At 41.1% G+C, this 17,859-nt stretch overlaps 1 protein-coding gene across 3 annotated transcripts in view; it reads right to left on the reverse strand.

Annotated features, from left to right (window-relative positions):
- The window catches only part of SMARCAD1 (SWI/SNF-related, matrix-associated actin-dependent regulator of chromatin, subfamily a, containing DEAD/H box 1), a 42,125-nt gene extending 25,166 nt beyond the window's left edge, over positions 1-16,959 (reverse strand). The window contains exons 1-5 of one of the 3 annotated variants that reach the window (XM_048303458.1): positions 16,781-16,957; positions 16,313-16,524; positions 9,151-9,322; positions 5,804-5,981; positions 3,037-3,100 (exon numbers count right to left, since the gene is read on the reverse strand). In XM_048303458.1, coding sequence (XP_048159415.1) covers positions 3,037-3,100; positions 5,804-5,981; positions 9,151-9,322; positions 16,313-16,511 — 613 coding nt within the window. In that variant the 5' untranslated portion in view covers positions 16,512-16,524; positions 16,781-16,957. Of the gene's footprint in view, positions 1-3,036; positions 3,101-5,803; positions 5,982-9,150; positions 9,323-16,312; positions 16,525-16,780 lie in introns of all 3 variants that reach the window. The other 2 variants (XM_048303457.1, XM_048303460.1) reach the window with 2 other exon arrangements.
- Positions 16,960-17,859: the final 900 nt, after the last annotated feature.

Raw genomic sequence — 17,859 nt, forward strand, 5'->3', positions numbered from 1 at the left:
GCACTTTCAGACTGCTGCTGTGCACAGCTCATGAAGGCAAAAACATGTTACCAGTATTTCTGCACACCAGCTTGGCTTGAAGCAGCATTATCAGAACAAATTATTGTGACAATTCCTAGTCCATGATCTGAAATAGTACTGGAAGTTAAAGCTTTTCTGGAACAGTAAGTGTCTGCAGAGCTTTGGGGTCTGATACCAGTATCTCCAGCCCACCTCCCCCCCCCAGCCTACCCTGGGAGACCAGTGAATAAGCACACTCAGACACACACACACACAAAGCACACCTGCTTTCCAGTCCAGAAGACTGTCTGGATGATCAAAATAGTTTTAGCTCTGGAACATTAAATAGCTGTATTTTTGCACAAAGAGATATTTTGTGTGGAAATACTTCCAAATAAATTTTCTACTCTAGTCATTCACTCTGACATCAGAGAAGTGACATATAAATATTGAAAAAAAAATTATTAAAACATCCCAAAGAAAATTAAAGTACTAGCAACTCATCCTCAAATTAAGGATCTAGTAAGAGATACTAGAAAACATTGTCAAGATTTTTCCAAAGTCCATCTATTGATAAATACATATATATAGGTAAAAATATCATAGAATCCTAGAATGGTTTGGGTTGGAAGGGACATTAAAGATCACCTAGTTCCAAAGCCCTGCTGTAATCAGGGACACCTTCCATTAGATCAGGTTGCTCAGAACCGCATCCAACCTGGCCTTGAACACCTCCAGGAATGGGGCATCCACAACTTCTCTGGGCAACCTGTTGAGTGCCTCACCACCCTCACAGTAAAGAATTTCTTCCTGATCTCTAATCTAAATCTACCCTCTCAATTTGAAGCCATTCCCCCTTTTTCTGTCACTACATGCTCTTGTAAATAGTCCCTCTCCATCTTTCTTGCTCAAAAAGCAGTGAATATCAGACAGATTTACATGAGGCTTCAGCTCAGAAGCACCTCCACTGCCTTCATGGTTTTTCAAGATGGACAGCAAACAACCCCAGAAACAAATCACAAGCAACAGGTATTACTGCAGCTTCTCATCTTTCACTCAGACACGTATTTTCAATGTGTCACACCTAATCTTCATACCTTTAAAAAACTGGCACTGTTTCTTGTTTTAGCGCTATACAACTGTTGAATTCAAGCTATAAATACAAGTTTTTTGTCATTTTGAAAGGACAGAAAAATTCAAGGATATCATGGTCACACTTTTTCCACAAAGCCGTATCTTGCCTTGACCTCTCACTGTCAACATTTCACAACATGTAAAGCATATCTCAAATTGACACACATAAAGCAGATGTTCAGTAGTGTCTCCATTTTTAAAAAATGTGTCCAAAATGAGGTGATTTATACCATCACTGTCAGGCATGCTTACTCCTAACTAAATATTTTATACAACAGCTGTGATTAGTGAGAATTTTGCTGCCAAGAAGATTCTTCTGTGGGCTCATATTGAAAGGATGTGTAACAACATTCTTAGATCAACACAAAAATGGCCAAAAGGCAGGACCCACATACCAGAAATCAAAGTGATTTAGTTCAAACACTGTGAACGGCAACAAAGTTTAAGGATATATAGGAGCTTAATTTGGTTTAATATTAATCGAAACACTTGAAAAATAATCAGTCTTCCAGGAACAGCAGCACGCAGTGTATTTCTCAAAACATGCCAGCCTTGTTTCCTATTGCCAGCATACAAGAATTTCCACCTATAGAATCTGACCATGCACACAGTGATAAACTCAAAAATAGTTTGGTTGGTTAAAAAAACCCCATCAAACAACACAAAACACAATAGCATCCCTTCATTCAAATTAGCCTGAATGTTCTTAAAGCTTCTTAGAAATTGTTAAAAATCTTTGCACTTTTTATAAAAAATAAGAAAATTAAAATATGGTAAGTACAACAGGGGGAATTAAATAAGCAAAAAATTTTGTACTTTAAACATAGGAGTAAAACAGTTCTCCCTCAGCATATGCTTCCACGACACATTGGAACATATGCTTCCTCCTAGACATACTGCTTCCAAATCCATAGGATACTGCATGAAAAGATGCATGAAGCACTCAGAACAACTAAATAATCAAGAGTGATCATAAATAGCTTTTTCCATAATTTCCATTAAGATCTCTCAAGAAAACCATGACTGAACAATAAAAACAACTGAACTATAAACAGATGGTTGATCTGCTTTCTATAATACCAACATTCCACTCTTTCCTGACCAACTCCAACAAATCAAAAATATATTAATATTAGACAAGACTTAACCCCAGACTTGAGTGATGTCAAGAAACAAACCCAAAGCCCAAGAATTATGACCCTTTTACATGTCTAACGCTTACAACACACTCCCATAAAATGTGATGGGTTTTTTGTTTTGCTTTGTTCTGGTAACAGTATGAGACGGCATAAATTGAGGTACAGAACAGACACCCCTAAACAGGCCCTGAGGGTTCAAAAGCATCGTTTGGGTGATGCTTTGCTAGAGAACCAGGGGGATCTGTCTAATGTTTAAGACTAACAGTTCTTGTTCAGAATTACAAGCAAGTCTTGAAAACAACCTGAACAAAAAACTGTGACAGGCCTTGATACAAACAATAGCTACTTAGTAAGGGCTACATACTCCAGTATATTTTTTCCATACTACCAGACTGCTCACCTAGAACACTTATTATTACTACTGCTAACCCATTACTATCTGCTTCAAGTTCTGGGCAAAGAAGCAACCAGCAAGAACAGGAATCACTTAAGAACCCACATGCAAAGCAATCCTGAGCTTCACAGAACAAATTTCCCTTTTTTGTTTGATTTATGGATTTTGCTCCACATCCTCTTTTCGTCTTTCTCCCTGCAAAGCCAGTAAATTCAGTTTTGTGTTACTACAACAAACAAACAATACTGTAACGTTGAGCACAAGCTTTACCACTTTTTAAATACCTCCCAACCAATTTCACTGAGTTAGCTACAGCACCTAAAGTTTGGATTTTGCTTTTGTTTGGTGGGGGATTTTTGTTAAACATACCTTTGTCATTGAGCTTCAAACCAGCAGCTACTGCTTCATCCATTGTGCACGCCGATTCTATCAGCTGCAAAACAAAAAAAGGCAACTGCTAATTGGAGAAATGTAATCCAGCTGAACAGAAGACATGCTGGATCAGTGGTGACTGAAAAACATTTTAAAAAAAACCCCAAATATATATGTATTATAAAATCCAAGAGCAAAATCAAGAGGTACCAAATTAGCAGGACTGATCACACAAGCTGTATTTGGAAACACTTTAAAACGCATGCTGGAAACATTTTTAATACAATGCCATTTATCATCGCTTTCTTCCCTACTTCACAAACATAACCGCCAGATTTACTTAAAAAAAGCCCACAAAAAAATGAAGTTATGAGGAATCCTGATTCCCAAGTATCAGCCCACATTTGGAAAAAACATTTTAAAATTTTGCTCTAATGGCACAATTTCCTTTTCAAAAGGCTCATGATTTTTCCTTAACAGCCTTCATCAGTTGTGTCAGGTTTGACTGGATAGCCTGTTCCAGATCCTTCATGAAGGAACAATAGATTTGCGATATTCCTTGGTCCTCCTTCAAAAATATCGCAGCTATGTAACTGCAGAAAAAAATCTACACAGCCTCCATTTCCTACAAAGTTCTGCTGATACAGGAGCTATCTTGCATTCTGCTGAAAACAAACACCATCAGCCCCACATGCTGCTCAGGGGATAAGTCACAAAACAGCAGTCAGACACACCACATAGCACTTCTAGCAAGTTACTAAGCTCCAATGAACTTTTATCAGCTTTGAATCAAATAAATTCTAGGCAGCCAAAAACTGAAAAAAAAAAAATACATTCTGGATATATATAAGTGTTAATTACAATGTTCAGAAGAAAAATTCAAAAATTGCTATTTGCAACTCTTTTGTTCTTCCCAAAATAAATGGAGCCTAAGCATAAAGCTTGATCCACTGGGAAACAAAACACCCAGCAAGAGCACCAGTAAAACGTCTGTATTTCTTCAATGCCACTTCAACAACCAGGAAACTTTACAGGTGAGTTTAAACACATTTAGCTTTATAAATTAAAGCTAGTGAAAACCTAATTACGTACTAACATTGAAAAGTAACCTTGTTAAAAATACCTTGCACTGTACTAAAGGTATTTTACTGTAATAAGCTACCATATCTCACTGTACACTGGACAATGGCCAAGAGTTATTTCACACTGACATGTCAGCATAATAAGAGTACATCACAGTAAGTTCAAACCTACTCTTTGCCTCGCTGGAAGGTCTAAAGCATTTGTGTGTCAAATGTCATAAACGCAAGGACGCAGAGTTTCATCTACTGGAGAAGATGGCAATGACTTCACTCATTCTGCATTTAATCAGTTAGCTCATTCCAACGACAGCAGTTACCAACAGTTATCAACCGAGACAGCAATAATTAAGCTTAAATGTCACAACAAAGAAATACTTGAAATATTTTCTATACACTGGAGCTCACTGTTGTTGAACGTACCTAAAGGTGTTTATTTAAAGTGTGTGTCTGTATATTCATTTTTATACATACCCAAGTTCCCATGTATGTGGAAATGTTACACAACTGTACTTCACCTAAAATGTTACTGTTACCCTTTTGCTATTAACAAAATAACAATTAAGAGCTGCACTGTATTTGCATGGCCAGGTTTGATAGTGGCAGGGGCCACACAGGTGGCTTCTGTGAGAAGCCACCAGAAGCTTCCCTCACGTCCAAGAGAGCCAGTGCCAGTCAACTCCAAGACAGTCTTGCTGCTGGCCAAGGCTAAGTGCATCAGTGGCAGTGGTAGCACCAGTAGGTAACAGTTAAGAAGGCTGGGGGGTAGGGAAATGGGGAGGAACAACACACCTGCAGCAGGAGAGAGGGAGAATCCATGAGAGCAAAACAGCCCTGCAGACACCAAGGTCAGTGAAGGAGGGGGAGGAGGTGCTCCAGGCACCAGATTCCCCTGCAGCCCGTGGTGAAGCCCATGGTGAGGCAGCTGTGCCCTTGCAGCCCATAGAGGTCCAAGGTGGAGCAGAGATGCACCTGCAGCCCACGGAAGACAGCACAGCAGAGTAGGTGCATGTCCAAAGGAGGCTGTCACCACATGGGAAGCCCCCAATGAAAGCAGGCTCCTGGTAGCACCCATAGAGAGAAGGGCTGACGTTGGAGCAGGTTTGCTTGTGACCCTGTGGAAGGGACCCACAATGGAGCAGCTTGTTCCTGAGGGACTGCACACCATGGAAAAGCATCTTACTCTGGAGAAAGGGAAGGGTGTGAGGAGTCCTCCCCCTGAGGAGGGCTGATGAACTGACTGCAGTTCCCATATCCCATTCCCCTGCACCGCTGCTGTGGGGGAAAGGAGGTAGAGAAAATCACAAATATAGTTAAGCCCCAAAATAAGGGAGGGGTGGGGGGAAGGTGTTTTAAGATTTGGGTTTATTTCTCGTTACCCTACTCTGATCTAATTTGTAATAAATGACATTTTTTCCACAAGCTGAGTCTGTGTTGCCCATGATAGTAACTGGTGAGCAATCTCTCCCTGTCTTCATCACGACCCATGAGTCTTTCATTCTATTCTCTTTCCTGTCCAGCTGAGAAGCAGAGTGACAGAGCAGCTTTAGTGGGCACCTAGCATCCAGACAGTATTAACCCACCATAAGACTGTACCCTGTAAAGAAGCCAGAGGCTTAGAAACACTGCCTACAAAATCCTAAAAATTAATCATCAAAATAAATCAAAGAACTGAGCATTATTACTTTTAATAATTCTTGGTCACTTCTTTGGGGAAAAAGTTCCTTCATTGTTTGCAGCTTTGAGTCTCTGGTATCTTCCTCTACATCCTCCTTCACAGCTGGCTGCTGATCCCCACCATTTACAAGTGCCAGCTGGGGCAGTTCCTCTTCAGGCTGGTCACCATCATCAGACTGTTCAGAGCTACAATGTACAGGGGAAGAAAAAAAGAATTAAAATTTATTTGTTTTACTCTACCAGAACATTGTTGTAAACTAAACCCAACAGGATTGCATAAAATGCCTTTAGATGCATTCAGTAACACTGAATCAACTTGTATCCAAGGGATACCTCTATTCAGGACAAAGTCAGGCATGTATTGAGTACAGTCTCCTCTTTGCACTAAACAATTTCCACTTGGCAAAGGGAAGAAAAAAGGAAGAACGGACCAGGGAAATACCACAACTTACCCTCATATTGTTCTATAAAAGATTACTTGATAATTTAGCAACAACCACCTTAATACACTTCATCATTTCAGCTACCTCAATTACATCAGACTACCCCAAGTTTATCTCAAACCACTTCGCTAGTGTTTATTTGCCCAACAGATACACAGATGTGGATTAGGTTCTTTGTAAACACTCTCCAGGTACAGTATCGACTCTCTGCTCTAGTTCTCAGCTCACTGAGAAAGAAAATTCAAAGTTCCTTGGGCAGCATCTTAAATGTATAAATATGGGAAGAGCCTTTCTAAAAAAAGAGAATGCTCTGAATTTACTGAAAGATTGATTATTAGAGCTAATCTGCAGGAAAAGCAACCCCTACGTATCTTTCAGGATACTGAGTTGCACAGATGGGACTGAACCAAAGCACAGGTCTCCCATTCTCCTTCCTTCCATAGATGTGTAAAAATCTCATTTTCTGAATGAAAATTAATTGAACTGTAAGGAGTTTGTCCTTTTATAGGGATTTCACCATCAGAAAGGCTTGCCTGCAGGTCTTTCTACATACATGTACGTCAAAGACTAAAAGTAAACCTGGTTTTCCTCACTATATCTTTCTTTAGCAGCTGCAACAGGCAGACTGCAAAAGAATTCTGGAAAAAAATAGTTACATGCCACTTACATAAAAGATACAGATGACTGCTTATCATAGAATCCTTTTCTCCCTTTTCAAAAGGCACACACAGCAACATGGACTCCCTGGTTGTTCCTCTTAAGAGTAGGGAAATAACAAGAGATAACCCAAATTCTTCTTCAGTCCACCAAGGCACTGAGTTGTAAGCCTCAAAACATGAATCCTATTTCCACTTTTAAAAAAGTCTTAATGAAACGTCATATTAAAATTCTATTGGCATATTTCTGATCTTTTTGCCTTGATAAGGAAGAAGGTTTCTTTTACAACATGCACATGAAAAAGAAAACCAATCCAAATGAAAGTGGTAACACTGCAATTATCCTATCCTTTCCTATCAGGGAATAACATCTAGACACTTGTCAACAAAGCCAGAGTTGCATACATCATAAATCTTGTCCTCTGTGTATAATCACATTCTTATCAAGCATAAAGAAACACTCATTTAACTGCTAAGCAACTCTGACCCACAAAACCTTGTGTTAGATTCTGCTTTTTCTCTGATAGACTGCAGACAGTGACTCTCTGGTAGCAAAATTTGTGGCACACTTTCTTTTAGGAAAGATGTGTTTTCTACCCTAAACTTTCTGCTTTCTCTTCCGTACCTTGTTCAGAATGAAGGAAGCTGGGACACTCTGCAAAAGGGAAATAAAAACCAAAAAAAAAAAACCCCACAAAACCCCCAAACTAGGTAACACATGCACTAAAATGCACCATGCAGACAGTGAATTGACTGATTCTATGCAAAGCCAGAATTCAGCACAAACCAGAGCTCCTAAGCCCAGACAGAACCCAGATAACTCCTGCCACACTCTCAATTTGTTTGTTAGCTCAACCAGAACAGCCACTTGTGAGACAGCTCAGTGGGTTCTGCACACATCAACCAGCACCTGAGCCAGCACACTGGGCCAAAGTGTCGGGCACTGAGGCGCCTGGTGGCTCCACGGGAATACTGAAGAGTACAAGAGGATGTAGCCTCATGTTCATCAATCCCACTGGGAGTCACCCTGCTGTCCATGCCTCACTCCCAGTAATCGCAACTCAGTATAGGAATAGCAAGCACTGGCTCTGCAAGTTGCATCCTGTGTGGCTTATCAGCATCAGCTCTGCATGGTACAAAACCACTTGAACTTCTTCCAGGTGGGATTCAGCCCAGAAGCAGAGTAACTACATTTACACAGCACTGCACACAAGCCAATTTGATACATGCAACCAGCTGGCCATCTCTGTCTCCTTACACAATCTACAACTTAAATCACAGGCAGAAACAGGAGCTCACTCGTAACTGCTAATTTTTTTTCTCCTTTTCAAGTAGCTACCTTAAGTTGAAACTTTGACGGAGAAGTACTGAAAAAAAAAGACACCACATCAGAATTTCAGGTAATAGCAGCAGAAAAATGCATTATTTCACTTCTGCTGTAAACTCCCAGTAACTCCATGCTCTGTGTAGGACTGAAAACCTGACAAGAGACTACACCTGTTAAGGCTGCAATTCCCACAAAAGTCTTCTGCAGATTAATTCAACCAGACTATCAAAGAAACAGGTTAAGCCATCTTGTTTTGCTTAGCACAAGAACATCTAGAGGGCACAATTACCACACAGACATATAACTAGCAGGGGTTCCTTTAAACTATTTCAAATGGCTGCAGACGTCTATCTACATCTTGTCTCACCAGCTCTCTCAACACTGCTTTTTTAGCACACACCCAAGTGACTCCTGCACAGTAACTCTTCCCTCCCAGGGCATTCAAAAATATAAATTTCCAAGTCACTTAGGAAAGAAATAGTTTTCCTCATGCATAGGAAACACACCATGCAACTCATACTTAAGTTTACCTCAGGAACTCAAACTACACACTGAAGCTCTACTTGCTTCCCTGTCAAATATAGTTTCATATACAAAAAAACCCAACTCCAACAGTTTAAAATTAGTAAAGCAAGTGCTTTATGGTAAAGTTTTCAAGTTGCACTAAAAGGATTTCAAAGGAGAAAGGCACAAATGTATAAATGAACAAAAACATCACACGTTTCAACATGACAGAACTCCTCCCTCTGAAAAAATGATTTAGCTGGATACGTCTTCCCTGAAAATCCGGTAAAGTTTAGTTAGGGGCAGCTGAATCCCAAAGAAGTAAACCAGAATCCAACCTAGGCTCTGATTTTTAATTCAGTATTTGAACTTAGAACACCCCATGGGGGTGCAGAGACACTACAGAAAGCTGGCTCAAAGCATACATTACGGCCGCCTCTGCCCTCGGAGCCTGGGTTTCTTCATCAGCAGTGACGTTTCTTGGCTCTTCATCCTCACTGTCAGAGACGTCGTGGAACTGCACCCCTCGCTGGCGCTTGAAATAGGACTCCTTCATTGTCCTCTGAGCTTCAGGAGTTTCTGGGACAGTGGAATACTCTGTGCAAGCCATTTCAATAGGAGAAAAAAGAGGAGACAATGACTTATGACTTCAAATATTTATTTGTACTTAGAGCATCAAGTAGCTGTGATTTCTTTCAGAGACACAATAGCCACTTAAAGAGAACTCATATTCTTATGCATGGAAAATTCCTGTAAGCTGCATTCCTTAAAGTGGGTACTTACCTGGCAAAGGATCTTCAGCCCTCTAACATCAAACAAACAATTTTTTACTACAAAGTTTAAGAGAACACATATTTTAAGTTAATAACTACTTATAAATAAATACATAAATAAACATTTTTTTTAATATAAACTAATAATGAGCAAATTCCTCTGAACTACTTCCAGGCTGATCAGAACACAGATAGAAACATTGGCATATGACTGAAGAGAGAAAGACTGATGCACAGAGCAGAGAACACGACAGCTGCAGAGAGCATTTGCTGTATGAAAGAAATCTCGTGGAAAATAAATTTAAAGTAACTCACTCTGGCACCACTGAATGAATGGAAAAAAAAGATAAATCCTAGAAATACAAGCAATTTGCTGACAAAGGAAACTGTGCAGGCTTTGAAAGGAAAAGGCACCCAATAAACTAAAAAAATATAGTACCAGATGTTACAGAGAACGCTACAGAAAAAGAAGACAACGACTTTAAAAGGGAGCTTAAAAGTGATTAAAGGGATGAAGGTGAATGTAACTCCGTGTCTATGAGGAAACATTAATAAGGGTTCAATGACAGTTCACAAAAGCAATCACTGAAGACATGAAACTTCAGGTTGCTAAAGAAGCTTCCCTGTCCAACCATCCAGGAGCCACTCTGGCAGCACCCGAGCTGGAACCAAGACCCCTTTGGAGCTACACATTTCCCTCTCACAGAGTCACACCAGGTTTCCCAGAGCAGTCTCCGATGTCCAGATCCCCAATATCCTTTAATCATGGTGCAGTAACAGAATCACAGCTCGAGCTGGTGCCTCTGAGGAGCGACCCCAAACAAAAAATCCTGGGCTTTTACACCCTCACAGTTTAAGTGCAGGCAAGTCTGGAGTCATCAGCTCCTGAGCGTCCGGACCCCTGGCTGGGCCACAGGTACCCAGGCTCTTGGTTGTGCAATGGGTCAGCAGTTCCTGGCTCTTGGGGCTCGGGGCTCTCCCCACCCACACTGCAGCTACACACTGAGCTACCTGCACTGAACAGATTCCTCAACAAGGTGACCTTAGCCACACACAGGAAAAATCGAGGATAAGGGGCAGGAAAGTCAGCTACAAACTTCTCGGAAAGTTGTGTTTTAGTGATACTACTGTCAGTGTAAGTCTTCATATAAAAAGATCTTAAATCCTCATAAGGCAAAGAAAGCATCAGAGGCATCCTCTTCTAACACATCCATCCTTTCTCAGGTGCCTGTAAACCAAACACCAGTGGTGCTCCTAACTCTGGGACCACAATTTTGGCTGGGAGTAAAGATAGTTTCTTCTGCCTCCATTCACTAATGCAGAAACTTGCTGAGTCAAATTACTACAGAGTGTGACATCAGCTTTCAAAGCTGATTTGCCAGCAGACACTAGACACAGATGAAGCTAGAATAAATTCATCTGATAGTCAAATGCAGGAAGGAGCTATATAGTGTTTGATTCTTTCATCTGTGATAAAAGACCTAATTTTAGTTATCATAAAAATCTAAACCTTTTCTATCACTTTTAAATCACAATAGAGGATTATGGTAATGATTTTTAGAAGAGGCAAAAGTCTCACTTTGCATATTAATCTTGTTATTTTGAAAAGCCCATTCACATGTAAATCTAGGAAAGCCTAAAAATTATTAGTTCTGAAGCTGTAGTACACCGTTGCAAGACAGACCTCCCTGCATCCAAGACCAACACATTAGCAATGGAAGCTTCCTCAGCAGTACCCTCTTCTACCTATTTTAGGAAGGAGATGTGTTGTCCTTGATGCAGTTGCTTCATCTGAAAACCAAGTAAGTTTTTAGATGAATACAGGAAAGGAGCAAAAGTGACCTTTGGGAACACGATGATGTTGGGTTATCAGGGCAAGTGCTATCACAAAAGGATAGAAACATGAAATGCATTAAAAAAATGTGATTGAATATCAAAACAGGTCTCTAAGAAACATGAGAATTCCACTTTTATTCTGAATTAACAGAACCGATCAAGGCAGTTTTCATGGATCCTTACCTTGTAGGTTAGACTAAATTCTAAAGCAGCATGAGACAGAAATGACAAATATTCATAACAACTTTGCTAAGAGACATCCTTACTGAATTTTAAAACAAAACACAAGGCAATTTTACAAAAATAGGATGGTCTTCTAAGTAATTTTACTCTTTACGGTATAAACCTTGTCTAAGGTTTACATTTAAATAAAAAGAGTATTTACTGTTTCACTTAGTGATTTCTCATTTTAGTTTTACTTTATTTAGCAATTATTGTCCAGTCTTCATGACAGCTCCTAACTCCCATACCTGTAAAATGTCGAGTTACCTGGGAAAAAAAAAGCATTCTCCCTCTCAAAAAAAAAGCCCAGTCTTCTCCTCTTCCTCCACCTACTTCACGGAACAGAGTCCCTTACTAACTGGGGGAAGCAGAAGCCACACATGCAATAAGGAGTCTTCATAGTTAGAGCAAACTGTAACCTTGTAAAGTAGTAAAAGATTAAAGTTATTGCCACAACATATAACTGTTGGAGGCAGAATTTTCTGAGTACAGGCAATTAAAAAGAGCTATTACGGAATATCTGCAATCATAAGACCAGTATTTGACTCTAAGGCCAAAAATAGGAACACTCATAAGTATCCCTATATGCACACATTAGCATCAAAAGCAAAACTCAACAACCAATTTTTGCTATTGTAAAAAGAGAATACACAGCCCTTTAATTCTAAACATAACCGCCTACACAAATCATACATCACACTCTGAGAAAGCCAGCTTCTTCTCTCCCAAGTGAAAACAAAGATAAAACCAAAGCAAAAACTGAGGCAATACTTAGAGGCTTACCACATTTACTAACATTGTCCAACAAACATTGTCAAACAGAAGTAATTTCCACCTAGTTTTGGAAAGCAGTATCAAGCACATGCTACTGAAATCTACAAGCTAGTAAGTATTCCATTTTCAAAGGGAAGTCTTTTCCATTGGCTAAAATAATCCTAAATGTCAGTATTACTCCAAGGTACTTCTTAAAGAGGCCCTTTTAAAATGATGATTACTTCAACATATCTTCCCATGAACCCTTAGAAAACTGCATTAGGTACTACAGTCAACACTTTTTTCCAGAAATTCTCTAAGCAGAATTACACTCTATGAACTGAGACATAAGCAAAACACAGGACTTCCTCAGATCCTAGAGGAAACAACAACAGACAGAAAAAAAAGAGCAGTCCCAGCGCAAGTGAACTCTCAGCATTATAATCTCAACGTGCAGTCATTTGGGATACATATTCAAACCGTACAGAGAGGATAACAACAAAATCAACCATCAACAGCAGGGTTATATATTGTAGTTGGATTTCATCTACAACTTTCATTTCAATCCACTGTTGAAGCTTTGTAAGCATGCTTTTTGAGATTTGAATACAAATCTCACTTTGTATGTTGGCAATTATTCCAATTTGTGCAGTTCTGGTACAGTTCTGCTCCATTTCTACAACTGTGTAGAATAATCTCATTATTTTAGCACACCCAGCTATTTACATAATTAAAAACATCTAAATGAAAATTAAGCAGATGTTTCACTGTTTCCTTAACAGACTAAGAGAAACTATTCAGTAAATAATATTCATTTGTATGAAAAATTGTAGTAAGCCACTCCAGTGTATTTTCCCAACTTTTAGAGGTATTTTCAGATAAAATTTGGTAACTGTCCCCAGAATTGGTTTCTATCCCTCAGTTAAATGCTGTTCAGAATTATTCCCTACAACCTGGCTGCAAAGTCACTGCAGGCCTGTGTAATTTTGAATACAGACAAGTGTACAACGATGACCAATTCTTGTGGCCATCACACCACAAACTGCTTATTAAAGCATAAGGGACACATGTTCAACACAAAGCAACAAGAACCACGACCTACAGACATAACTGGGATACAGAACAATCTACCAATATTAGTTTGTTCCGGGAAAACAAAACCAAAAAAAAAATAGCTAAAAAGATAATGGTGGTTCATGACACAACAGACATCATCTGACTATATTTTTTGAAGATGGATGACATACATACAATCATATCACTTTGTTAGATGCATATTTCAGGGCACTTGATAAAACACAATTCAGAAGAAATCTCTCAGAAATTATACCAAACTGTTTGTGCTCCTGAAGGAAAAAGTCAGATTTCTAAATGCTTTTTACACACAAACTGTGGTTGCACGATACCAAAGGAAATAGAAGAAAACCCCCGAGTTATCAGCTATTTATAGCATTTTTGTTTGTATAAGTGAAATAAAGATCACTCTCCTCTTGTTTCACTAGTTTCTTGTACCAGTATTTTGTTAATGACTCTGTCTTCAGAAGAAATCTGAGTAATTGTTGTCCTCACATGATTCATTGAGCACTAGGGCAAGTTATTTTTGGTGAACTTGGTGTAAACTGTTTCTTGTACAGAACAACTCCATAGCCTGACTTGCTGGTGCAGTTAGCAGTAAGTAGAGAGCACACAGTGCCATAAACTCATCTTCAGGCCTTCTCCATGACCATTCAACAATAACAACAAAAAAGGTGACTGTTTTATTCGACCCGAAGCAAGAAAAATTCTGTCTTCCTGACAGTAATTAGGTAACAAGGAAGACAATCAAAAAAGTGCTAATCAAATTTAGTCTTCTCTATTACATTTAAGTGCCTCATATAATTCAGACAAAATCTGAGTGTTCTATTTTTGGTTAACTTCTGTAGATGTAGAAAATATGATTTAATTTCTTAAAAGGTTATTAATTCTTTAAATAGGTTACATAACACTGGTGTACAAATAAGTGGGAGAAGAAGTCACTAAACCACTCGATCTTCTTTAAACATTGAGTATCTGTGAAAGATGAAGCATCATGTATATGCAGAGCACTACTATTACATCTCAATTTTAAATGTTAATTAGTACCCCAGTTTTCCACCAGCATCTGCATCCATGGAAGCTTATTTCAGTTGGACACTTGCTGTAATTTTGCCTGCTCTTGCACTCTACCCTGTTTCACTGTTAGCCACCACCACCTCCAACTAGTTTTCCTCTCAACTACTTAGCCTTGCACTACAGTTCTTTTAGGCTGCCCTTCATCTTTTTATTACTTTGCATCTACCCATCTAAATTGGGTATTACATCCCTTCTCCTCCACAATCCTACCTCTGCAGAATCTAAGCCAAGGGAGACCAGCATTTTAAAAAACAAGCTCTAAAATTTGTTGGCAATTATGGTCTAGCTACATGCTTACACTGACAAAGTCCACAGGCAGATTAAAGGAAGAAATATTAAAATAAAGTAAATCACAAAGACAAATAAGCAGCCTCCTCCATTACTTCACAACTACATTTGCAGTTCCAAAAGGGCCCCTGCACTCAGTAACTCCTCCACAGCACAAGCCAATGATTTACCACAAACAGGAAGAGAACACCTGTTCCAAAGTGCACTTCCTCAGAGTGCCCACTTTTCCATACGAGCATTATAAAGACACATGTGCAGAAGCCAGAACTAACAGTTGCTTGCTTCTTCTCTTAAGTTCTCCCTGTCCCCAAAACATTCTTTGCGAGTGGACAGGTTACCCAATTCCAGACTGGCAACTTACATGCTGTATATATTTTATTTTTAACACAGAACACTGCTTACTATTTACTAATGCCAATAGAAGAGCACTCCAATCAACTGAAAACAGTCAACCTGCACTAAACCAAAATTCAGGGAAGAGTAAATATCCATCTCCTGTAATTCTGACTTGGCTCAGCTTTAAAAGAGGAACTCCTTCTCGTGCATGAAAGTTTCTCTACTATTACATAGATAAGGTATTGTGAAAAACTGCCTTGCACCAAGAGAAAGTCATGTGCAAAAAACCGTAGTTGAACAACATCAACATATATTGTTGTTCCATTTCTGAATAAATGCATAGTCAAAGTCTGTCTGATCTCTCCAATAACACTCTTAACTTGACAACTATAGCAGAAGTTATATGGAATGTCTGAGAAGTACCAAATAATCAGCAGGAGATGCTGTCTGTTCTTCAAATCTTACTCCCTCAGTAGCAGGAAAGACCTCCTGGTGAATGTGATTACACAGTTGACAGCGATTTCAGTCATTAGTATTAACCAACAAATCCAAACAGGAACAGCCAAAGGAAACCAATACACTACTACACAAGCAAGTTTTTGACATTCCCATGAAAACTCCAAGCTTTTGCCCATAAAGAGGACGAACACTACTACAAAACCATTAACACAGTCAGCTTCTGAGAATCAGTAGCAGGTCCCTCAGCTCTTTACAAAAGCAGGCCCGAGTGAAAAGAAACCGTTCTCTTTCTTTTCAATTTCACCTGTGATGCTCCACAATGCATTAGCCAAGGACTCTACGCAAAAAGCTAGAGTCTAGTGTTGCACCATCAGACAAATAAAAGCCATTTCTTCCTTGAAAACCCTGAGGTGTCTGCGTAAAATAAGTATCAGTAAATAAATTTTATAAATAGTAAAACATAACATACTTTCAATATTTAATCTGAAGCATCTTCACTCAGTTTAAAAAAAAAAAGTTATTTCAGGTTACTGACTTGCCTGTAAATACACAGGTTCAATCAGGCCATACACTACTACAAACGACGATACTTTTGTGGAAATTGTTGTGAAACGTGCGCACAGAAAAAACACATTTGTAGAACACGCAGAGGGGGTGAAAAAAAAAAAAAAACCAAACAAAGGAACACCAAAACAAAAGACAATTACTTTATTTCTAGAAATTAAGTAGTTACACTGCCCTCATGCTGCACGCAAAACACCTGACTCACCAGCTCTCTCCGTCACGTCCGAAGCCGGAGTGTCTGGCCTGCTGTCATCCGTACCTTCATCCTCATCCCCTCCAGCGGCACCAACCGCGGCAGCAGCGCCAGGTGCCTCCGCCCGGGCCGCCGGCGGGGACGGCGACTCCTGCTCCGCTCCCTTCTCCTTCCTCTCGAAGCGGAACCGGTCCAAATTGTAGAGGCTCATATTCTTAACCTTTCTGTGGGAAAAGCCAGAAAGAGGACACAGCCGGTAGGGCCCGTCTAATACGGATCAGGAAAATGCTGGCGAAGGGACCGGCCGGCGCTCCCACAGAAACGCGAGGCCAGCGACGCTGTCAGGCAGCTGGAAGGCTCCTACCTGCCCATCCATCCGTCCATCCACCCTCCCTCCCTCTTCCCCGAGCTCCCCTGCCTCCCTCCTCCTCTCACGGCGGCCGGCGCCCACCGGGCACGGGCGCCGGGCCGGACACGCACCTGTCACGCAGCGGGGCGGCCCCAGCGAGGCTGGGAAGGAGCGGCGGCGGCCGGCAGGGGCCCGGCCGGCCCCCAGGACAGGAGTGTCGGCCGGCGGGAGGGCGGGATGAGGGCGGGATGAGGCCCGGCGAGCGGGAGTACGACGCGCTCCCCTCAGCAGCGGTGCGCGGGGCAGCCGGCGCGCGGCGATGACGTCACAGCCACTCCCGCCAATCGCCTCGCCCGGCCGGAGCGTGCGGGCGCGTGCGCCTTCGCGCCTTTTCCCTCGAGAGCGGCGGGCGCCGCGTCCCTCAGGGGCGGGGGCGGGAACGGGATGCGGCGCTAGCGGGGTCCGTGGGGTTCTGGAGGCTTTGGGTTTCGTGTGGCTGCCGCCGTGACCAAGCAGATTTGCGGGTTCCAACTCCAGACGTCGCACAAATAACGTTTTTGATACCAAATCATCGCGTGTTCACACCCCGCCACCCCCTTCCAAGCTGAAAAGTTTGGGTGGAGAACCGCGAAAAGACCATCATGGGAGAACTGGAACCCTAAAACACGGGGTCATACAATCATAGAATAGTATGGGTGAGTAGGGTTCTTAAAGACACCTAGTTCCAGCCCCCCTGCCCTGGGCAGGGACATGTTTTGTTAGACCAGGCTGCTCAAAACCCATCCAGCCTGGCCTTGAGTGCTTCCAGGGATGGGGCATTCATAACTCTTCTGGGCAACCTGCTCCCGTGTCTCACCACTCTCACAGTAAAGAATTTCTTGCTAATGTCTAATTTAAACCTACTTTCTTTAAGATTGGAGCCATTCCCCCTTGCCCTGTCCGCTTACATGCTCTTGTAAAAAGCCCCTCTCCATCTTTCTTGTAGACTCCCTTCAAGTACTGGAAGGCCACAATTAGGTCTCCCCTAAGCCTTCTCTTCCACACCAAACAATCCCAGTTCTCTCAGCTTTCCCTCATAGGAGAGGTGCTCCATCCCTTTGATCATCCTGGTGACCTTCCTCTGGACCCGATCCATCAGGTCCATGTCCTTCCTGTGCTGGGACCCCAGAGTTGGATGCAGCACAGCCAGTGGGGTCTCACCAGAGCAGAG

This window comes from Corvus hawaiiensis, chromosome 5, assembly GCF_020740725.1.
Source record: "Corvus hawaiiensis isolate bCorHaw1 chromosome 5, bCorHaw1.pri.cur, whole genome shotgun sequence".
Lineage (NCBI taxonomy): Eukaryota > Metazoa > Chordata > Aves > Passeriformes > Corvidae > Corvus > Corvus hawaiiensis.